At 40.6% G+C, this 24,048-nt stretch overlaps 2 protein-coding genes across 6 annotated transcripts in view; both read right to left on the bottom strand.

Annotated features, from left to right (window-relative positions):
* Positions 1-1,267: 1,267 nt before the first annotated feature.
* On the bottom strand, positions 1,268-3,813 carry C11H15orf61 (chromosome 11 C15orf61 homolog). Its single transcript, XM_027466351.3, has 2 exons — positions 3,435-3,813; positions 1,268-2,012 (listed from the first exon to the last, which is right to left on the bottom strand). Exons 1-2 carry the CDS (start codon positions 3,763-3,765, stop codon positions 1,885-1,887), a joined length of 459 nt encoding a protein of 152 aa, XP_027322152.1. The 5' UTR covers positions 3,766-3,813; the 3' UTR covers positions 1,268-1,884.
* A 1,956-nt stretch (positions 3,814-5,769) lies between these two features.
* Positions 5,770-24,048, bottom strand: part of IQCH (IQ motif containing H) — a 66,790-nt gene continuing 48,511 nt past the window's right edge. For all 5 annotated transcript variants that reach the window (XM_027466458.3, XM_027466459.3, XM_072043340.1 and 2 more), the window contains 5 exons: positions 16,589-16,756; positions 13,505-13,630; positions 12,180-12,241; positions 8,947-9,055; positions 5,770-7,594 (listed from right to left, as the gene is read on the bottom strand). In XM_027466458.3, coding sequence (XP_027322259.3) covers positions 7,493-7,594; positions 8,947-9,055; positions 12,180-12,241; positions 13,505-13,630; positions 16,589-16,756 — 567 coding nt within the window. In that variant the 3' untranslated portion in view covers positions 5,770-7,492. The remainder of the gene's footprint in view (positions 7,595-8,946; positions 9,056-12,179; positions 12,242-13,504; positions 13,631-16,588; positions 16,757-24,048) is intronic.

Below are 24,048 nucleotides of genomic sequence, written 5' to 3'. Positions count from 1 at the left end.
TAAGAGCAAGAGGTCTATTGATTTTCATGTAATACAAGAAAATATTACATTTGCTTAATTGTTACACAGTGAGATCATTGAACAAGAAATCAAGTCTCTATTTAATGCTGCAAGCAGCACAGAATTGCAGTAATCAATAGGGTAGTTTGTCAAAGATGTTCTCTAAGGAGACTTGCCCATCACCGTATGGACAAGGAGTCACGTTGCCTGCATTTATTGAAAAACAGGTAAGCAAAGTCAGCAGTACACATTATCAGAAATCAAACAAGCTGCAGTGAGTGGAGGTGCAACTCCAATGAAGAGCTGTATTTATAGTCTGGTAATTAAAAACCATTTTATCAACCTCGCGTTGAGACTAAACCTTTACAGCAAGATATTGACAAGATCCGCAGCAATGAATGAGCAGTATTTGACTTTAAACTTATGAGCTGCAGTTATTTAACTTTATCCAATACAGTGAAAATCAGTTCTAGAATAACAACACTAAGTCATTTTTATTATTAATGAGGCTTCTTACAATACTGTATCTTCATCTCTGAGACCCATTTAACTTGTATCAAGAGTATTGGCCAAAATTAAATATAATAGCGTAAGCGTTTCTCTGATTAAAGCATTATTTAGTGTTGCTTTTAGAAAACTGTATTGCTTCATTAAGTGGAAAACAGTTCCATTATCTGGAATTAAGTAAAAAAAGTATTTAAATTACATTATACTGTAGCCATAGCTTGATGATAATTTATTTAGGAATAGTGATTACCCTCCAAAAACAGTACCTACTCATTTTACATTTATCTTCCTACTTATGAAAATTGGAACAATCAACTTACATCACCAGACTTGGCATTTAGAATAGACAGCATTATTTGCTGGCATTAAAACTAAGCAACAGTAACACATCCCGTACAGGTGTTTTTGTTGTTTGAGCTTATTATCTAATAAATCCCTATTTTCCACTATCCAAATAATTCCCTAAAGCTTTTTCTTTCCCTAGGTTTCCAGCTGAGTTTATGTCTTTCCATCATTGTATTTGCCTGCTCTCAACTACAGCTAAAGAAATCAATTGCTTTGGATGGTAATGAGGGTAGAATCCTTTTCATTCATATTAATTAAAAAAAAAAAAAAAAGCAATTTTTCAGTTACTGTAGAGGACTAAATCTTTAGATTATTTTGGTTTTGTTACTTACCTATAAAGCAAACAAAAGACAACGTAATGAAGGTATTTGGAATTCAAATACAATGTAAAACAAAAAACAAAACAAACATAAAATGTATTTTAGATATTTTATTTAAATATCATTTGAAGAAATGAGATACAAATAGTCATTTTTAACTTATTGGGCATACTTTTCCAAAAAGCCTTCCGGGCAGTTGTAAAGAGTCGCTGCTGTGGATTCATTCAAACATTCTTGCAAATACAACAATTAATATATTACAAAACGTGTCATCAGTCTAAATCTGAGCAGCTTAGTGTTTTCAGAGACATTCTGAGAAGTCTGATATATTCACAGTTTCCTTGCCCACATGCTACAATTCAGTCCTATAAGTTGGCACACCTCTCTTTTTTAAATCATCAGAAGCTTGTTCAACAGTTCTAGTCACCGACTTATATAAATTATAACACCCTTAGAAATACTTATTCTTTTCCTGAGGCTTCTACTTTTTTCAACTTTACTAACCTCTGCAAAAATAAACCTGTTCTTATGACCAAAAAATTCTGTGAAGCTTCCTGAGGACATGTTAAATAAAGGAATACACAGCAAAAACAAAAAAAAAAAAAAAAGAAAAAAGAATTGCCTTCAATTCTCTTTTAGTCACAGGGAATAGACATTTGTAGCAGCAGTAACACGAAAACCCACCAAATGACAGGTACTTGAGGGCATGATTTCAGTACATTGCACCTTCATCTTCTTTATTTAGAAAGTAAATAGTAACTGGGCCATGACTCGTATGAACAGTCTCTGTGACACTGGCAAAGAACCAGGAGCCAATTCCATATAGTAAAGTTGGGATGCCTAAGAAAAGACAAAAACACGTTACATACAAAGATAACAAGCCAGGAAAATTAAACCTGCCGATTAACAGTAAGGAATAATGCTTCAGAAATGAAAATAGAGGAAAAACATTCCTATTAAAGAGTCTTAAGATTTTGCCTTTACTGAAATGCTTACAAGTAGGTATCAGCGCATGCTATGCTTCTTGCCTATCAAACACACATGAATCAGCAGCTGAAGAAGAGCAGCAGTGCACAGGAATTAAAACAAAAAGAAAATGGAATGAAAGAAGTGAAAGATGATCATGTATATAGTGTAATTCCTGCTAATTAAAAACAAAACACAAAAAAAACAGACACTCAAGCATAAACTCTCTTGACATCCACTTAGTCGCCAGCTCCCAGTTTTGCCGTGGATCAGGGCAGAAGTAGGAAGGAAAACAGGCAGCGACTTCACAGATCAACATGAAGCTGCTCTGGGGAAAAATGAGGTCAGTAGTCAAGATAACCAGCTCCAGCAAAACCAAAACGAGCAGGAAGGCGGATACACCGAAAGTGCCATCATTTTTAGCACTGCTGAATTATCCACCTACCACAGAGCAGACACAGGAAGAAAAATGGCCATGGGTTTAGGCCCTGAATTCAGTAAGGGGCAGAAACAATTTAAGGTGCTTAGTTATCTAAATGCTAAAGCTAAATTCTCAAAAGAGGGTGGCGAGTTGACTTTTTAGTCAGGACTGCCGATCATTTAAACATGCACGGTAGCTGCAAGAGAGAGAGCAGATAAATGGTCCGACAGCGGGGAGGGAAAGATAAAATGAGATTAAAAGTTATTACTGAATAAAATCAATTTCTGTGGTTGCATTTTCTCTCTCGGACTGGAAAGATCAGCGAATGAGGGCTGGCAGACCTTAGGAGCAAAAGTTCACTGAAGACTTGTGAAGGAGAATGTATTTTTAAGTGAAACATGAAGAAACTGATGGAAAGTTCAGTGCTGGCAGTGCCAGTGGCATGAAGAACTGTATCTCCTGAGCAGGTTTTAAAGAGCAGTATTTCAAAGCATACCTACACCGGTTTGTATGTTACCATTGAAGCAGCAGCTGTCCCTACCAGGGCTCCTCCGGCCCTGTCGAAGCGCCGGGGCTCACCGGGCACCCCCTCAGTCCCCTGAGGCTTCTCCTCAGCCGAGCTCGGTCCCACACCTCGGCTTTTCGGAGCCAAAGCGACCGGCAGCGACTGACCCGGCCCCTTCCAGCCAGGCTGAAGGCGGCTCCGTTCCCCTTCTCCTCGGGCCGGCTCCCCTGAGGCGCGGAGCGGCTCCGCCACCGGGCCCCGTCCCGTCCCCTTCCCCTCACCCCCACGGGGGGCGCCCAGACCCCGCTCCCTGCCTCAGCCCCTCAGGGGGGAGCCGAGGGGAGGCCGCCGGCCCCTTGTGGCGACTCACCGGCGTTGAGGACCTTGAGGGCGGTGAAGGCGGCGTTCTGCAGCGCCAGGTCCTGCGGGGCGGCCCGGGAGCAGTGGTACTTGACGAAGGGGAAGCAGCCGGTGCGCAGCACCAGGTAGTTGGCGCCGTCCACCCGCCAGTTGAAGTGCGAGAGGCCGAACTGGTCGTTGCGCACCGCGCTGTACTTGACGCAGAACGAGGTCCAGTGGGGCAGGCCGCGCTGCCGCAGATGCTGGCTCAGCACCTCCGAGGCGGGGGGACGCGGAGGGGCCGCCCCCCGCCACAGCAGCGCCCCCACGGCCGCCTCATGCAGCCGCCTCAGCGCCCGCATCCCCCTTCCCCTTCCCTTTTCCCCTTCCCCTTCCCCTTCTCCCTCTCCCTTCCCTGCCGCGCCTGCGCGCTGCCGCTGGGCGGGAGGAGGCGGTGGCGGCTGAGGGGGCTGAGGAGGAGGAAGGAGCAGAGCGCCCGGCTCTGCCCGCCCGGCCCGCAGCAGCCCCCCTCAGGGGGCTGACGAGGGTCTGGACTGCCCCAATCCCCTTTAAAGTGTTTAAAATCCGCAGCCCGTGTCCCGTTGTGCGGTTTATCGGAATAAAAGCCACGGGGTTGAAGCGCTGTGTGTTCTGTTTGAGGGAAAAAAATCATACAGAATAAGCTGGGAAGTAGGGGCAGATTTTTCCTTTTAATAATCGCAAGTAATATCTCAAACTCAGCGATTGTAAGCCATTGAGCTATGTAGTATGAATGTGCTAATTAATCAATTACTACCCAACGATGTACCCGGTTTATTTACTGTAGTGTACTACATGTGTGTAGAACCAGCAATTATTAATCATCGTCAGTAACAAAGTTGACTCAAGTTCACCTTCTTATAATTAATAGAGCATATAGTTAGCTTTAATATCTTCCTTTATTAGTAGCAACAGTGACTGAGGAGAGAAAAGAAGGTGCAGTCTGATACTGGTTCACTGAGGTGAAGGGCAGAACTAACGCATTGCATCCTGACAGTGATATTCTGCTATTATATTGCATGGTCAAAATTACCTCCAGTAAGCATATATTGCCTATAAAGTGAATGTTTTACAATTACTTTGGTTTAAAGAAGTATTTATTTCACAATACCTTGCAGTTAGCTTTGCCTTGCTCTCTGTTAAACGTGAATGAAGAAGGGAAAATTTCTTCAGCCTCCAGCAGCAGAACCTTTCACTGGTTAAGAGAATGTAATTGTGCCTTACACAACGTGTACCACAGATGGGATGAGGTAGCTTCAGTATTTACAAATGCATAGCAAAACACTGCACACCTAAAAAGTATGCAAGACCAGAAATCCTATTGTGGAAACTTGGGCTGTTAGAAAAAGATCTGTGTGTTGTATTCCTCTGCTGTGGAGGTGCTCTCTCTCTAGCTCCAAAAATGTTTGCAGGGTCAATGTTAAGAGGCAGGGCCTCTGCAGGAAGGAGCGAGAGTATTCCCAAGCACACTGCAAAATAGCTGACAGCAGCCAAGCTATCAATACTGTCAAGGCCAACAGCAGGAGCCACAAAAATGCAATTGCCATGACACACGCGGCTGCGGTGTCTAAGATCAGAGTGACAGTCCACAGGACAGGACCACAGCACCCTAAACAGCTCATAGCCCTGTACACAGAGGTAATATGACTAGATGTAGCTAAGGACACTGAAATGGGTAGGTTGGCCCTTGGTGTGTTTTGCCTGGAGGCCTTTTCTAGTCTTGAACAATCTTATGTGCCTGAGAAGCTGTGTGGGTGAACATCTAGGCACCTACAGGCTTCTAAGCACTTGCAGTATCAGATGGCAACAAAATGGGGAGAACAACCTCAAATGGGTAATCCATAAGCTATGGACTCCGTCAATTCTTGCAAAAACCTGTTTAATGCATATGTTTAAAATATCCTTTGTGATCCATGAAATGCTATCAGCTGAATGCACGTCTTCATTTGCAGCCCTGGCCCATCAAAAGCACAAAACCTTTATTTTAATTGTCTGTCTCCTGCAGTTGATGCCAATCCCCACTTCCCCTCATGTAATTCCACATGCATTCCTCCACCCCTAGCAGCTGGGGAATCAGCCTGGGTCTTTGCAATCATTAGCTGCAGAATTCTCTGGGAATTTCTGGTAAGCAGACACACCTGGGCCACCTTTTTCTTTTGATTCCCACATTTCCCACTTGCTTTGTTTCTTCCCAGCCTAGATCATGTTCTGAATAGTGCTAAAATTCCAGCTACAGTTCAAGAACTTTGTTACTCTGTTAATGAGTGGGAATAAATAATCCACTAATCTGAACAGGAGAATCATAACGATATTTCTGACTTTTGGGGGGAAGATTTTAACTTCAGTTTATAGCTGCTGTATTGCTAAAAAAAAAAATAAAATACATTTTTGGCACCAGCAGCATGGGAGTTGAATGTGAGAGACTGTAAAGCAGTTTCAATCCTTCCATCAGCTCAACGCTCAGAAGTGTTAATAGTAATTAAAAACTTTTTTCCTCGAAATACATTTCACACTTTGCACATACTGAGAAATCTCTCTCACCATGGGAACTTTCAGATCACTTGTTCTCTGCAAAAACAGGTACAGTTTTCTTTTGTCAGAACAGAACAAAGACATAAGGAAGTGCAGGTTTCATTTACTCCTAGGACACTGCAGTCTATTAAGTGCCAGTGAACTAATGAGCCTCTCAGACCTTATGTTGTTCTGGCTTGGATCAAGGCATAATTTTCCTTAACCCTTAAGAAACTGACTGACTCCTTGGCTGATACCGCCGTCTTCTCGTATGCCTCCTCTTCCCCCAGGATATTGTTTTTTTATTGAAGAAACTAGGACATTAATAGAGCTTGGATTTGAAGCTAGGTGAGAATTCCTGAAATAGTTTCTTGGCACTAAAATAGGAGAGAGTATATTATCAATGCAGAGAGGAAAAGGTCAGAACAACATACTTGTGTGTAGCCCTTCAAAGAAAAACAGAGGACAAATATATCTTGTCTTAGTGGAAGAACTAATGAACAATTACACTATGCTTTTTGGCATATTATTTTCTCGGCAAGTGAGAGATCATTGTTGTACCTACCACAGCCAAAAAGACTTTCATTTCTAACCATAAAGAGTTCTAGGAAGTTTGTTCATTGGCTGAATTTCACATTAGAAAAACCTGTGTAAAATTTCTGTAAAAACAAACAATATTGAGATGACATGTCAGAAAGGAACAAGAACAAATATATAATAATTAAACAAAAATACTTAGATTTTTATTTGAAACATGAAGCCTGTATTTTAGAAGACAATAGGTTTGCAAAGGAGTTCAGGATCATAGGACGACTCCTTTCAATCTAGTATGATCTGCTGATTTGATACAGCAATAAAGACAGCATGATACCTCTAGGTGCGTGCAGGGGCATATAAAAGAAGAAAGTGTCGTTTTCATTTTGTAACATCAGTGACAGAATTTGACTCAGAAAGATTCCTTCCACAGAGAGGTATCATTTTGTACTAAACAGTTCTTCAGTTTCGCAGACAGAAGCACAACAAGATCCAATTCCTGGAAGTTCAGACGATGTATAAGGCACTGGTGTTAACAGTCAGGATAACTAACCAATGGGAGAATTAGCTAGGGATCTTCTGGACTGTTTATATTCATTAACCCAACTTTATGAAGATACAATAAGGTCAGTTATAAGTTGCAGGCCTGATGGAGGAATCACTTGGTAAAATTAAAAGGTCTGCGTTCTGCAGGTCAAGGTACATTGTCTCCTCTCCCTGAGAGGCTCTGATTCTATTAATAAGGTTTTAAAAACAAATACTGTACCTCAGGATCCACCATATGAATATCAGGGATATTTATTATGATCCTCTGCTTTTGAAGTTCATTTTTATGAAATAAGGAATATTCTTCTAAACACATTCAAAAATCATGGATATGTACGATCTCAGTTAATAGTCACAAGCCAATGCTTGTGAAAGGAAAGGAAAACCAAACCTGTTCTTACAGATGAGAAAGCATTTCCAGAAGCATAAAGAGTAAGGCACTTAAACATCTTCAGTTAACTATTTTTTCAGAGCATCTGCTTCAGAAGGTTGCTCTTTTTCCAATTTCAGTTTGTTTTCTCCTGTAACTCCTAGAATTGCTTCAATATCTTGAATTGCCATCTGTAACGGATTCAAGGAATACAAGTTATTTAATGGGTATTATAATGAAATCCAGCAGCCAAAATGCACAGCTGGTACTACTTGCCTTGAAAAGGTAACCAGTGTTACACAGGACAGGATGCAGCAAGTGAATTTACTTTGAATGGTTAAAACTAATAGTAAATATGCATAAATCTTGGATAAATAAATATATAATTCCTTGCAATCTGTAATTCTAACCAGCTAACAGGTGCTTTATTTCACAAATGTAAATCACTGTTAACTCACTATGAAGATTTCCCTTTTGTAATTTTCTTCTGGTTGCTTTTCACTCCCTCAGATTGAAAAAAAATGTTTGTTTTTCTGTAACATGATGAAATTTAATTGTATGTTCTCTAAAGCTGTCATTTCACAGTCTGCTTATTAGAGGAAAACACAGAGAGAGTTAACACTGGAAAGAATCCAATATAAATTATGTTATGTGACTTAAGGTAGGAATCTATAACACATTGCTCCCCTTCACCTATCTACAAAACGCTTACAGACAAGATCTCAGAAACTTTTTTTTTTTTTTATAAAAAGGTCAGAGAGTTTAGCAAAAGAATTCCCTCTGGAAAATTTAGCTATTCTCTGGAATCAAAAAGCAGCATTGTAATGAGTGCTTGTTTCAGGGCATGGAGTTGGATTCGTGATTGCTTTACTGTCTCCTTTTGCCAGCAAGGTTGTCACAAAGGAGTTTCAGAGCAAATGTAGGCATTCCTGGGGGAACGTTCCCAGTGCAAAAAGCCCCAGCGCTTTGTCCTGCCTCCACAGGCACCTCCCTAGAGCATCCTCTAGCACACAGGGATGGGCACTGTGGGCAGATTGAAAGAGCAGAGAAAAATTGGGAACAAAATTAACTTGTGAAATTGCTGGCACGTTGCAAGATGTGAACTAATGGACTAAGCACTCAGTGTCTGCCTGCTTACAAGAAATCAGTGTTAATAATCTAAGGAACTATTTGAGAATTAGAAGTTTGTTTCTAATTTAAGGTTCTTACCTTGACAGTGTGCCTTTAAAGTAAAATAGACCATTGTGATAGAACTGTCTGAAGCAGTGCCAATGGCTCCTTTGCTTCTTACAGAGGAAAATCAGGAGCATTGTATAACAAATAATTTCAAGCTAAAGTATGTCTCTTTTCAAATAAAAAGTTTCAAACTTAAATTTAACTAACAGGTTCATTGGGAGACTTACTATATTGACCTAGACACTGTAAAATACATACTGCTAACAATAAAAAAGGAATGGTTTAGCACTTGTTTATGATACAGCATGAGGTATTTTCAGCCCTTGTACAGAAATTAACCAGGATCGTTAGTTAATTAACACCTCACCTTAAAATTGGTCTCGCCTTGCATATTAGGTGCTGATATTTCTTGATGGATGATGAAGAGATTGCGAGCAAAGGTCATGAGGACCCCCTGGAGATCCTCTCCGATTGTTCTGTTAATGATATCCAAACAAATGAGTTTACCAATGATTCCCTTCACATGCTTAAAAACAATCGCCCTCTCATTTGTGTCTGTCTGGTGATGGAATTTAATGAGTATTTTCAATCTCACAAGGTGGCAATCTTCAGGGAGATATGAAAGATGAGGCTCCATTTTAACTTGTCAACAGAAAGGATTTGTGTAATAAATAATTTTTATTAATCAACAGCAGAAGTAAGCAGTAAGGTTTCAGCTGTTCCAAGTAAGAGACTACCATTGAGTTAGGACTGAGACACCAGAGCACATTAAATCTCTGGATTACTTTGGAAGAACTGTTACTTCTGCCTACAATTTGTGAAAGACATCGGATAGGAATTTCAGCAGCATCAGTGTTTCTTAGGTTGTTGTAGCTTACTTAGAAGTACAAATTTTATCTTTTGGGGCTTTGGTTTCTCACTGCTACATACAGACTCTCAATACATGCTGTCTTACGGAATAGGACGTTGTGCTGAGGAAAAGTGTTATAGAATCAGAATGGTTTGGGTTGGAAGGGACCTTAAAGACCACCTAATTCCAACCCCTTCCCATGGACACCACCCACTGTACCAGATTGCTCAAAGCCCCATCCAACCTGGCCTTGAACGCTTCCAAGGAGGGGGCATCCACAGCTCCTCTGGGCAACCTGTTCCAGTTCCTCACCACCCTCAATTTCATCCTATATCTAAACTAAGCCTACCCTCTTTTAGTTTAAAGCCATTACCCCTTGTCCTATCACTACACTCCCTGACAATTTCCCTCATTTACTGACTAGAAGTGACGATGTATCTCCAATGTTTTAAAACGGATGATATAGATATTTTAGGTATTTCAGTGACTTTATAACTTCAAACTGTTCTATCTTTGAAAATATTTCCAGGCTAAATTGCATTGGAAAGCTAATGGAAGACAATTCTAGCATCAGAATGTGTGGGAAATAAATGAGAGTATTCTAGTAAAATATTAGTAATTGCCAATTCAAGCTGGCGATCCAGGAGGTGGTGTTACGTTTTTTACAAGGGGAACAACTTATGTGGTATCAATCTAAAGGAGTTAGCAAGAATTTAGGTAGGATGCAGTATCTCTAACACACATACTTCATTTTCCAAAGTACATAGCTAATAATTAAAGTGAAATCACACCAATGGGTCCAGTAGTTCACAGACTCCAAAAAGGGCCATTTACCAACAATTCTTTCTTCAGTTTCTCCCCATCCATCTTGCACAAATCTCATATTCAATCTATACCCATCTATGGACTCATTCTGTTTTAGCCTCACAGAAAACTGATCCAATGAAAGAAAGCTTTCTGCTGAGTTACTGAGCTAAATCAGCTCCCAGTGAGGTGTGAAAATGCCAAAGACAATGCAAAAGAAGGGACAGGAGTGAGGAGGACTTCATAGTTGGTGTCTAAAAAAAGCAAAAAGCTTACCTTGCAGCATCAGTGAGCTGTTAGGAGAGTTTAGTGGCTTATGGAACACTTTGAAACACCTAAATCACTTGTAATATATCTACAGTAACCATTTGAAAAAGTCCTTGTTTAGTGATTTTGTTTCAAATTTACGTTACAGCTCAACCATAGGCTGCCAACATTGTGACTACAGGTGAGGGCAATATAGTGTGGGAGTATCTGAGCTTTACATAGATCTGGCTGGCTTGTTTACTGCCCACAGCCTCATCCACAAGAAGCTCAGAACAAGTGGAAGAACCATAGCCCTAGAAACAATCTTTAGGATTCATTTAGTCCATGCTCTGTGCTAAGGCAGGATCAATGCTACTTATTTCATTCTGACAGAGGTTTGTCTCATCTATTACTAAACACCGTCAATGATGACCTCACTGAAAAATCTAATTAGTGCTTCATTTTCGTTACTAGCAACATTTTTTCTTATGCTAAAACTGAACCTTTCTTGCTGGAAGGTAAGTCCATTTCCTTTGTCTTACTAGCAAAGACATAGAAAACAGATTTTTCCTTCCCGCAGAGGTTTCAATTTTTATATTTTTAGCAGATATTGTTTCTGCCTCCTCCCTTTCTCTCCAGTTAGTCTTTTGTTGTAAGTCATATTTTCTAGACCTCTATAACATTTTCATTGCCTCCCTCCAAATGAAAGGAGTTGTTTACCTGGAAGACATTAGAAGTACATTTCTTACCTTTTTTCCATAAGATTATGACACTGTTTGTAAACCTCTATAACCCACAGATCCTTTTCTGCAAAACTGGTGTTCCTCATCTTCACTACTGCCAAGTGCAATTTCTTTTACCTGGCTCCACTTGGACGTAATTCTATTTTACAGTTTGTTTCTTCATTTTGTCAAAAATAATTTTGAATTCTTTTCCTGCCCTATAAATTACTTGCAGTCACATCCAATACTCAAGGCAGCTGTTTTTCTTATCCAGGTCTTTAATGAAATAGCACCAGCATCAAAGAAATAGAGAGCAGACTGAGAACAGACCATTTCTGCCTGTCAGACATTATGTCCTATTTTGGCAGTAAACTTCACATAAATTTCCTCTGAGGAGAGGTTTTCAGTCATTGCATATGAAGTTTTTGCAGATTATGCTTTCTTGGACTTCTTAGGAGAGGTTCATATGTCTGAAGCATTATTAAACTATCAGACCTGCCGTAGTCTCTCCGACTGCTCTTGATCACTTTGTAAAGAGCAATATAAAAGGCATTAAATTCTGACCTTTGCAGCGTGTACAGTAAGGTTTTTCAAAACGTTGCCTGTAAAGTATGCCTGTGCTACTGTGTGTGCTCTCACAGTTAGATTGCTACTGACAGTGAATTGCTGTATGCCTTCAGTCTGCAGTGCAGTCAGACTTTAATCTAAGCAGATTCCTGTACATTTTTTTTTGATTACCAAAATGCTTAAAGCCTCCCAAAAACTTTTCAAAAGGACAATCCTATGCAAAGTCACTGTACTTGTCTGAACAGTAGGTGACAGTCACTGAACTTGTTTGTTGAGTGCGTGCTGTTCAGATTGTTCATTTTCTGCACTTTTATTGGAGCCCAAGGCAGCATACACCGTGGTGCCACTCTCTGCAGATCAACTGTGTTCCCAACTCTTTATCAGCCTATGTAACTGACAGTGTGTACTTACATCATTCCCAATCTGTGTCGCTTCTGATCGTCATACAATATAAAAATTGTTCCCTGTTTTTCCTGTTAAGTAGAAAGACAAACCAGTGTTAATTATTCCTAAAATAGTGATAATTATAATAGATAGATTGTACAGGGACAGTAGATTCATAGTCATATCTAAGAAAGACTAGTTTGGAATTGTTTGTGATGGCTTACTGCTCAGTAAAGTAGATTGTTGCTCTAAATATTGTAGAGAATACAATACATTAACTTTATGTAAACAGATTACATTCATCAGAGTCTATTTGATGGCGAATATTTTTGATTAAGTGTAATAGCAGATGGTCATAAGTACCTGAAAAACTATCCCTTTACATTTATTTTATCAAGAGACAAGTTACCCTCTAAAAGCATTACACTAACTTAAATTAAGACATTGAAAATGTTTAGATTTTCCTGTTCTTAAAGTTTGTGCTTTTCCTTAAATACAAACTGGACATGAACTTTCATTAACCTCTGCTCTAGTTCATCATGGGCCTGATACTGGTGATAATGTGCATTTCCCAATGAAACCCTCTGCCTTAGGATCTGAAATCTCTATCTGCTGTTCTGTCTTGCATAACATCTTCTGAACTTTTTTACATTTAATTCTTTTATTTGTATAATTCTGTTCACAAGCCTTAAGCATTTTATATTATCATTTTATATTATTATGGGTACAGAAATGTGTGAAATGGCCATATTATAGCCAAGTGCTCTCATGAAAACTCTGTGCTAGCATTGTCCTAAGCCCAAGCACAGCTCGTGGCTGACAGCCTTTATCCTTTTTACCCACAGAGCGACCCAAACAAACCGGCCAGGACAGTATTCTCTCTGTAGTCTCCAAGAGAGACACAGCCTCACTCCCTGTGGTGTAACATAAAAATGGTAATGCTCTTCATCCTTGGCTGATTCCAGTCAGAAGCCAAAAAGCAGGTGATGTATCTCAGTACTGCAGCTCTTCAAGACTCAAATCCCAGCTAAAGTAGGCTAAGTGTTATAATGTTAGCCTAATTTTTACAGGAACTGCTGAAGACTTTTATGCAATTTAGAGTTCATTAATTAGCATCATGAAAACAATTTAAAATCAAATCAATTCTGATTTACTCTTACAAGTCCTCTTGAGTATAACTCTTGAGCAAACACCTTGCTCTGTTTTTAGTCTAATAGAACACTTGAACGTTATATTATGCTAAACAGTACACTTGAACTTTACCTTGTGCTAAGTGGTTTCACCATATTAGAATTTACATACAAAAATTATGCAGAGTGAACATCATGTTTTCTAATCTTTCCTGCTTATACCTGGAGGTCAAATCCCACACCGTGAGCTTTACACATCTGGAGGAGAACATTATAGTAGATTAAGGAAAGACCGGAGTGCCTCAGTTGACTGCTCGCTACTGCACAGCGGTTGCTTCCTGGAGAAGGCTGAAGAAAACAATACAAGATTCTCTGTTTTCACGACATTTTATATCAGAAACTAATAATTTGCTATCCAAATAAACATTTTTTTCTAAGTAGCATGGAGTAAGACCATTGACTCCTTTTGGAGGAATCCCCGTTCATAGCAACGTGCATTGAACATAGGCATTTCTATGCAGCAAAAGTAAATCCTCACCTTACACTGTGCATAAAACTGTTTATCATAGATGAAGTCTACAGAATTACTTTTTATGAGCCACATTTTGCCATTTTCACAAATTCACTAGCAGCTAAGCCCTGTGAAATCATTCTAAGTGTCTGTTGTCAGGACCCTCTGAATTCATCCTGCCCTGCAGAACACTGTGTTGTTCTAGAGCCAGCTCTTCTTGGTAGCAGAAATTCTAGGGTGAACAATATGAAGTTTCTGCCAAAGGATAAAAGGTTTTCAACAGTTTCTCTAAAGCCAAATTTCAAGTGGGTTTCTCCAAGATTGAGGATGCAATTCCTGTGAGTATCATTTTTCCAGCAAGTCTTCGAATAGACCCTGCCCGGTGCCTCCAAGGAGCTATTCAGCTGATACCAGCAGAGTGCATGCTACAGATAAAATTCAGTGCAACATTTGAGTTTAAACTCTATCAATGCTCAAAAGAATAGAGACATTGCATTGCACAGAACTGAATAGAGGTGTTCTCCTAAAACGAGCCTTTCCTGTGATCTTCTTTTTAATACTGGACTGTTTGTTCAGAGTGGGGATACTGCACATTGAAGCGTGTAATTTACAGTATTTTTTCTAAAATGATATTTGTTTTGACATTGACTCATTTAAGTTGACATAGTTGAAATCCTTATATAATACATCTCTGCCTGAAAATTAATCATGTTTATAATATTCTGAGAATTAATAACACCCATTGCTCAAGTCATTAACTTAAAAAAGGAGCTTCCAAAATCTGTTCTCTGCAGTAGGGGACCACAAATAAATGAATGCTTGATAAAATAATCCAAGTAGCAGTTTAACAAGCGTAAACTTGAATGTGGCTGCAATAACACAGAACTATTGTTTAAGGGTTGGCATCAGGTTGATGAGGTGCTTATTTCAGCTACAAAGCATGCATACACATGCATAATGAACTGCAGTATGAATTATTAATGTGTTGCTTATTTAGCCTCATCTGTCTAGAAGATAATGTATCCTAACTATAATGAGTGATTGGTTTTGTACATAATTACAGTAGCAGCAGTATCTAGGAAATTTGTTCTTTCAAAGAAGGATTTCTAAAAATAAAATCATCACACAAACTGAGTTGCTGCTCCGTTTTATCAAAATCAAACCTACTAGGACTGAGAATATATAATAAATTAAAAGGGACAGAATCATTATTAACATCATAATTTTACACAAAGTGTTTTACTTAATCATTCATTACAGATCATGTGCTGTAAAAGCATTTGTCTCTTCATTTGTTTGTTTTTTTCCCTAAAGATACTTTCCAGACAGAACAGTATCTTTGTAGTTAACTCTTAAGGAGATAAAAACCTCAGAATTAAAGAAAGAAGAAAAATAAAGGATACACTGACAATTTATGTTAATTCTGACAGAATTTTAATTAAAAAAGTTGCTACTTGATTACTTTTCATTTCTAAAACTTGTACTACTGGGACTAATCATATCTAATTTACTTCTCTCCAACTAAAAGTGGTTGCTTGACAAGAACAATAGATCAAGAGCTCATTAACCTCTGAATTACAGCTCCAGACATTTTTGGAATGGTGCTACATTCCTGCTCTTTGTACGAAAAAAGGGAGTTGGGACTCTTCAGTCAGGATGTGTGAAACCAGCATCTGTCTTACATCTATATCTCTATGTACATATACATACGTTTCTTATGCTCTGACTTTTCTAAAGCCTTTTTTCCCTTTAAAGAGGGACAGTCTAGGTTGAGAAGCCATATTAAGTCCTGCACCAATAACAAAACTAATAAATAGATCACCAATCAAGAGTCATATGTTAGCCATGCTTCTGTGACAGTGTGTTTATATGGGTTTCAAAGCAATACACAAATATCATTTTATTTAAATTCATGTGTGCAGTACCCACAGAGAGCCCCAAGTGCCCTTCCATGCACAACGCACGGCACTGAGTGCAGGTGAATCTCAGCTCTCAACAGAGGGCAGTAAGATCAAGCAGGGGAGACTTCAGAGCTTATTCCCCTTGGGCTTCATAACTCAGGTCCAGAGAGAGCAAGCAAGAGGGAGTACAGCTGCATACTCCTGCTTAGGGAACTCACCTCAGTTTGGGCGCTATGAGTTTTTCCTCCTGTTCAAACGGCTGTGTCCATAATTAATTCTGAATATTAATACTGATTATTAACACCGAAGAGTCAGATGGCTCCAGTGCTATGCAGAACTGAATGAACTGAGAACCAACATTTGGGTTTAACTCAAGTGAGAGCTGGGAGGGATTTGTGTGTTCAGATCCTTCTGTGGTTATAGCCCTGATTGATTCACCTTCAGCTGTGTGCACGAAGGCACAAAGCTGGGACAGAACTTCAGTGCTCTCACTTCTAATTCCCAATCAGAGCTCATGAGCTGAAGGCTCATATTTCTGCTTGACTGCTTTTAAGTAACTCCCATAGTCAGAGCAGTGCTTTCACCTCTTTCTGTTTCTTGCAAAGCTTAACCAACAGAGAATTTTTTATAACTTGAAAGCTATGTATTTAGAAGTTAGTTGCTACCACAATTCAGTGTCTGATAAAAAAGGGATAAATAATCAAGTACCCCTAAGCATCCAGAACCTTTCTTTTAATTTCTAATGTAATAGCATCCTGTTTACTTTATTAACCTTCTAAAATCTAAAAGTAGCAATTTTGCTATTGAGTTCCTTCAGAGGAGTGATCTAGGACAGATTTTAACTGTGCAGTAATTTATATTAATAATTTGATTTGTAAACAAATCACTGCTTACAGTTTTTGTCTCCTTATGCTGAGTACATTGGCTTTTCATTTTCTTTGATCCAAGAGGTACTTCAAAGAGGCTAGAGCGACAATCCAGGTTTCCATCTGTCACATACAACATGAGCTGAGTCAAGGCCAGCTGGTCACTATAGCAAAGGTCAAGGTCTGTTGCCCATACCTAATGAAACACAAACAGGTGCATTAAGAAACAGAACAAGAAAGGTGAAACCCAGCACTTGTCATCTATGCCTTTATTTTTGTGCATGCTGATAATGCATACTTATGGTTTCCTTGTGCTGGGGCATCCCTTCCAAACTGGAACGATCAGAATTCCTCAGTGGCTTCAAAAAATAAATTCTCAGTGAAAACTGAAAGGCTAAGGAGAAAACAGCTACCTGTACTGCCAAGATTTTAGCAAGAATTAGAAAAAGTAAACGGATAATTCTGTGATTCTGTGATTCTCCAGCCAGGGAACCCAGCCGTGGCTGGCTGGTCTACTTCAAGGTGCAGGAGGCTGGCCTTGCAGCTAAAATCATGGCCAGTCTGCAGTGTATAAGCAGCTGAATTCCTCAGGCTCTTGGGCTTCTGGGCACGCTTGGCATTTGCCAGTGCAGATGAATACAGGCAGGATGTTGGTGCCCAGCTCCAGAAGGGTTGAGGCTTGAAACCCCACTTTGCTCAGGGGGAGTTAAAGCACCTTTGTGGAGCCAGTCCAGTTATACCCAAGCATCAAAGCTTGTGGAATTCATGCAAGATTTGTGGAGCCAGTCCACGTTGAGGGCGTAGCAGAAGGAAGCACCATGGATTGCTCCTGCAAGGCTCCTCTGCCCCCAACAACCCGGGCACGGTTTTCCCCATGAGTTTTTCCCTTTTAAAAAATGCTTGTGCCTACTACACCAATGAGAAATGTTAACGCACGCAAATATCTGCCCTACAGTGAACCCCTTTAAAACAAATCTAGCAGTGAATGACTTGAATAAGCCTTTGAATGTTAAATGGCATCATTATAAGGATATTAAGAGGTCAGGCAGTCAAGGCCTCTTGGTAAACTGGAGTTAATTTCTGAATCATATTCACATAGTAATGCCCTTTTTATAATGGTGAATAAATCACATCAGTAACAGTTGTTAATAACTAACTGCCAAGTATCTGTTGCTGTATTAAATATCCTATTTGTCAACTTAAATATTTCCTGCTGCATGGTATAAAATGCAAATCGGATGCAAATAGCTGGCTTTACTTAGTAATAGGGAATGTTCCCCAATTACAATGCTTAATTTTCTTCAATAATTTATTCTTTATCATCACTTCTGCAAGACAGAAAGGAACTTTCATATCAATTTGTACTTTTCCAGTATGTGCCAACCTATCCAGTAACTAAGTAGTAATTTTAAACCGTGCACGCAGTAAAAGTGCTACATTAATTTCCATAAATATTGTCAACAGATCAGTAACAGCAAAACGTGCCTTGAACCTTGCCTTAGCTGTATTTTGGATTCTCACTTAAAGCTTTGTCTCCAGAAAGAGATGGCAATATGAGAAGAGCAGGGACAACTGAAAAGCCTGGACATCCAAGAACCGTTCACCAGCTCAGGGAAAAATGAACTGGTCGTTCTTAATCCAGACCCCAATACTACATCTGCTTTGCTCTAGCCTCAACGTCAATACCCACACTATCTGGGAGCTTTGTCACTGCATGAGCAGAGGAGCAGAAGGCAACTGAGGCTGCAAGTGGACCAGAAAGTGGCTGAGATGCAAAACCCATGAAAGCTAACCAAAGATGTAGTGTGACAGTAGCGTATCTGCACTGTGGATAAATACAAGGCTTGTGTTCTGGCAGTGTGTAGAGAATGGACTGGCATTTAACAGCAGATAAAGTCTTAGAAAATGCAGCCTTGCAAACATAAACAGTCATTATCACAAGCCAAATTCATCACGCCCTGGTAGAGACACAGACAAACCACACAGAACGTGGGATAGCACATATATTTTGCAAAAGCTACTCAACACATCCCATGTTATCACTAACTAAAATTAAAGTACGTGCCAATGGCATTGCTTTAATTTCACATCCAGAGAAGAGTCCCATTAATTACTTGTGTGATGCATTTCACTTAACCTGAACAAAAACCCAGCATGCCAACCTGGCTCTAACGCCCGACTGCACCTTCCTAGTCCCCGAGAAGGCACAAGGAGCCCTACAGGATGCCCCCTGCACAGGGATGTAGCTCCAGCCTCACCCCTGCCCAAGGAAGAGGCTATAGCACACAAGAGGAAAAAAACCTCTTAGCATGGAAAATTTCATGCTGCAAATTATAAGAACGGCCAAATTCTAGTTTGAGGAGTTTCTGTTTACTTTCAGAGTGCACCAGTTAGTTGCTTTGGACATGGTTTCATCATCTCAGCCTCGTACCACTGCCTACAAAACAGCTCACATCAGCAGGGGGGGCTGATGGCCCTGCCGTGTAAAAAAGGAAGGTGCCCTCCCCGGTCCTGCCTGCTACTCTTTTCATTAATACCTACTTAAGCATCGGTCACGGTTACATTTCACACTGGTAAATTCATCGTGGTTTTTGCTTTTTTAAATCCTGGGTGTGGGTCTCCCCAGCCCTGAGCACGAGGAAGGCAAACCTGGCTGCAAGCCACCTGTCCACCTCCTCGCATTCTGGGCCGGAGCCGGAGGCTGAACCACCCCTACTGCAAGTTGAAGCAGCCAAATGGTCATTAATGTGTGCCAGCTGGGATCACCCCCAAGGATGCTTTTGCTGGCTCGGGAGTATTGCAGAACACTGCACTGGAGCCATGTCCCTTTCTGCCCTGGATGTGTCCCAGACCATCACTAATGTGGGGAGAAAGAAGGATCAGATGGCATGAGATTCCAGCTTTAACCTAGCAGGGGATTCCCTTTTGCCATGGAAATCCAGAAATAACCTTTAAATTCCCTTTGTACTGCTACAGAAGCAGGAGAGGCACAGGGCCTGGGCAACTTTATGTTCATGGGATTTGAACAGGACATTGTTTTTTCCATTTTATTAGTACAAATGCAGGCCAGACCATTAGCAGCTAGCTGACTGAATTCTTCAGTGGAACAATCTCTAAGTCCCATTCAGTTTCTGAAGGTCAGAAGCGTTCTTTGCCAAATTGTCCCAACCAACACCAAGCAGCACTTCCTGTAGTCTCAAGCAAGGGTGGAAGTTCAGCAGGCCTGAGTTTGGCTGGTGGAGCCGTGTAAGACAATTGCTGTGCAGCTGCTTATAGTGCTCTTATTCTGGAACTAGGCAGTGGACATCTGTTTGCTGGCTTTATCAGTCTGGCACCTTTCACCAATAATATATCAATATATACTCCCAAATGGACAGGGGGAGCGCATTATATCATACTAAGCACATGTTGACCATATTGAAGTTAGCAGGTGTCCCCTGAGTGTAATGACCTAAAATTAATTGTAATAAACAAAGAAAAAAAACCACCAGAATCCTTTATATCTGAGTCTAAAGAATTCTAATTAGGTGGGCTCAATAGTTGATGACTTCTCATTTTCTGTGGAGAAGTTACCAGACTCATGCCAAACTGCATAGTTTCAAAGGGAGGGCTACCCTCTCAGCTCAGCACTGACAGAGCTGTGAAACAAGCAGGACATGGCATTTCTAGCAGACAACTAAAACATCTACTCATTGGGATGTGAGCCTACTGAAATTTATTAAAGGCTTTTCACTTAGCCTCAAAACTTAGAGTAGTAGTTGTTACTGCAGTCTATCAAAAAAAAAAAACAAACAAACAAGCAAAAAACAAAACAAAACACAAAACCCATTTCTTAGAAACATCAACCCAAGTCCACATTTGTGGCATGTAGTCTTTAAAGCAGTCCAACAGCTCCACAGAGTTCGCACAGGCAGAAGAGAAGACATAGCAGACTTATTTCTTAGTTTAGGCTGTTCTCTGAACAGACTAGAAAATTTGTTTAGATTCAACTCTAATACCATCTACAGGACTGCAACAAGTTTTCCTTCAAAGTAATATAAAACAAGTGGCAAAAGCTTCTAGAATGCCTTGAAAGTCTGAGCTGGGGCTGTGTGTGTGTTTTATTGAATGTATTTCCATAGTTTATAAAGCAACGCCTGTGGAGGTCAGGCAATTACTAACCAGCTGAATTATCATTTCAGTAAATCAGAAGCCATCAGAAGAAGGCCTGTGCAATGTTCAAGTTTAAGTAAAGCTAAAAGAGTGATAGAATCATAAAAAATAACAAATAGCTAAAATACTTCAGTCCGTCCTCATTATCTGAGGATATACAATAAGTGCATTTATGCAATCACAGGTATTTAACATCACATCCTTACAGAACTGCATGGCAAATAGTGTAACATACACTATTTGAAGTATGAAGTGTCCTGAAAGACACTTCGGGTCTTTCAGGACACTTACGTGTTCAGAAATCAAACTGGAACAGAGCCCACTTGTGAAGTCTAGAACTGATATTGGATTTCCAAGCAACAAACGCAAGTTCAAAGGTAATCAGATTTGTGATTTTATACTGACTTGGAGTCAAAAAGAAAAAGTAGAGGCGCTAGTTAAGATTTTAGATCTCAGAACATAGATTAGGGTTTTCCAGAATCCTACCACTGGATAAAAAACAGCTAGAAATACATCCTACAAGACTTACTGGCTGTTTGTCCGAGGAAATATGATCAAGTCTGGAATTGCTGCCTTTTACACAGGCTGCCAAGCGCTGCCAGGAGATGCTCTCCTGGAGCATGCGCAGCTGACGAGCCTGCGCTTCGTGGTAGAGACATCTCAAGTGAGCAGAGTCACAATTATAGTGTAATTCTTTACTACTACCATAAAAATGCTTCAGCTTTAAAGCATAAACTTGAGAAGGGAAGGAAACATAAATTCTTAAACAGTTACTAAATTATAGCTTTTCTTTCTCCAGTATAATTGTTTTATCTGCATCTAGTATTGATGTCTGCATTATTGTAAAGAGCGCACCTGCTATTTTTAAAGAAGTGGTTGAATGACACTGTAAAAATGTCAATTAGTAAAATATTAATGCTACTTGGGTGTTGAAAATAGAGCTTCTTTTATGACTTTTAAAATTCACAATAGAATTGATTATTTCGGCTGCAATCACAGACAGGATCTTAACCGGCTGCCATCTCGTGGCAGCTGCTGGGATGGTCTGGTGCTGGCTGAGAAATTTTAGGGCCCAAAAACTGGCCCTGAACTCTGTCCTGCTGAATTCAGGACTGGAAGGTGGTTAATGAGAAAAAACTGTATCTCTTGTTTGAAAATAACACTACAACATTCTGTAGGGAAACGCTGGGAATAATTTTAGAATGCACACGTGAATACAGAAGAAGGCATCCCACCAAAAGCATCCCTCAAAGCATTACCTAAATTATAGAAACAGAATTGACCGATGGGCTAAGAGAGGTCTGTAAGGTCTGCTCCAGTTCCCTCTTCCTAACCCCAGACCTGCGCATGGGGCTGAGGCTGTCAGCCCTGACACCTCGGGGCCTTTTTATGCCAGGGCTGAGTGGGATGGATGGGGGTGGGAACACCCACCTGGGCCTCCCCAGCTCTTCGTAGTGCCATCTCAAGATTTCTCTTTCATGAGCATTCAGGAAGATATTATCCTTTTCTTCCCTGGTAAACAACTTAACCCAGTGCTCTTGCTAACGCTGCAAAAGGTATGGGGCTGTGCAATCTATGAGACCAATGAAAAAGGTGACTTACGACCCCGCTTCTCCAAATTATCTGTCCACAAATCCATGGATGTAAGTTTATGCATTCAAACAGTCCCACTCAATTAAATGGACTTATTTAGGTGCAACTCCTTGTCAGGACAGGATCCGAGAAACATTCAGTCAATACTGTGCAGGGCTTCACTTCACAGGGTCAAGGCCTTGCTCTTCGAGATCAGTTCTGGAGAATTGAGTGGGAATCAGAAGTGACTCAGTCTGAGTGAAGCACCTAATGTTTCTCCTCCGTGGTTTTCCCCAAGACACAGAACGGCGTGGCTCCACCTGCCTTCCCCTAGGGAGCAAGCTGCAGCTGCTGATAACCGAGATGGAAGCGGATGCTGGAGGCGAGCGGAGCAGCTCACCATGCCCCAGCTTTCTCAGCCCCTCACAGCCAGGAGGCTGGTGGCAGCGGGCACAAAGTCCCCTGGATGCCTTCACCTGCTCGCCCCCACGGAGCTCTCTGGGGCAGACGGAGCAGAGGTGATGCCATCAGCAGCAGGCTCTGCCTCGCTGCCTTCCTCAGCTAGCCCAGCGCTGTGACTCCAAGCTGAGCCTTGGAGAAGTTCAGCTCCCTCCCCTCAGGCTTTAGCTGTACAAAAAGCAAACAAAGGTGTGCTACAAGTAAAGTGCAGCATCCAGGAGAGTGCAGTGCGAGTGTGCAGACTATCTGCCAGGGGTTAGATCCTCCCACAGCCCATACAGTGCCGTGGCTGCAAACTGCGACCTCCTCCAGTTGTCATAACCCAAGGAAGAGCTGAGCAGCATCCCTCTTGTCTCCTGTTAGACAGACACCAAAAACTGCAAGAGAGTAAAGATACCGCTGTGTCTGGCAGGCACAAAGCTCTACCCTCACCCAGACGGGGATTACTGTCTCATTTCTACGCTCCTTCCAGCTTTCCCTTGGAATTGCCTGTAGGACAGCCATGCACTGTTACTTATCCATCATGCAGAGTCTGTTTGCTTCTATCGCTCCACGGGGACACAATATCACAACGACACGTAGAAGGAAACAATATGTTGAAGGAACATACTCTCTAACAGGAGCAGCCTTAAAAATAGCAGAAAAAAATAGCAGTACCTTGTTGTTCATACCAAATTTAATTTTATGCTTATAAACATGGCATATAGATTTTTAAAGGCTTTCAGAATGAAGAGCCTGAAACTCAAATACATGCATATCTGCTCCAGAGTCCCCTTTGCCCAAGCACACGGGGTTTGTACGTGTGAGGCTAGGCGCTGCAGCATGTGCCTGCTCAGTCCACAACAGCAGAAATACGTTTTCACTTATTTGGCCCTTCACATTTCTTAAAGAGTTGTATTTATGTCGCATGTAACTTTATGAAGGTTTCAGGGATTTTTAAGTATTTAAATACTCAGACTGTACTGGTAACAGATGTTCAATGATATATTTAATTTTTCGTTTTACTGAAAATATCATGTATCAGTTGATATTTTCCATAAAATATAACTCTGAAAGAATGCCTAAGTATACTATACTTCCAGGGAAATGTATCTGAGCCTCTCAGCTACTGCATTAAAATGGGCGCTTCTGAAATTAGTGAGCAAATGTTCTTAGAGCCTAATAGGATTTCTTGTTTGCCAAAAAAATAGTGCTTTCAGGAGCACAATCTTTTGTGTAATCTCTCTCTCACAAGACAGATGGCATCATTAATTGCCTCTATATCTAGTTAAATTTAAAAACCTGTGCTTAAATAATGTTAAAGTT

The sequence above is a fragment of the Anas platyrhynchos genome, chromosome 11 (genome assembly GCF_047663525.1).
Source record: "Anas platyrhynchos isolate ZD024472 breed Pekin duck chromosome 11, IASCAAS_PekinDuck_T2T, whole genome shotgun sequence".
NCBI classification, from domain to species: Eukaryota; Metazoa; Chordata; class Aves; order Anseriformes; family Anatidae; genus Anas; species Anas platyrhynchos.
The sequence above is the reverse complement of the archived record's forward strand: the minus strand, read 5'-3'. Positions and strand labels throughout refer to the sequence as shown.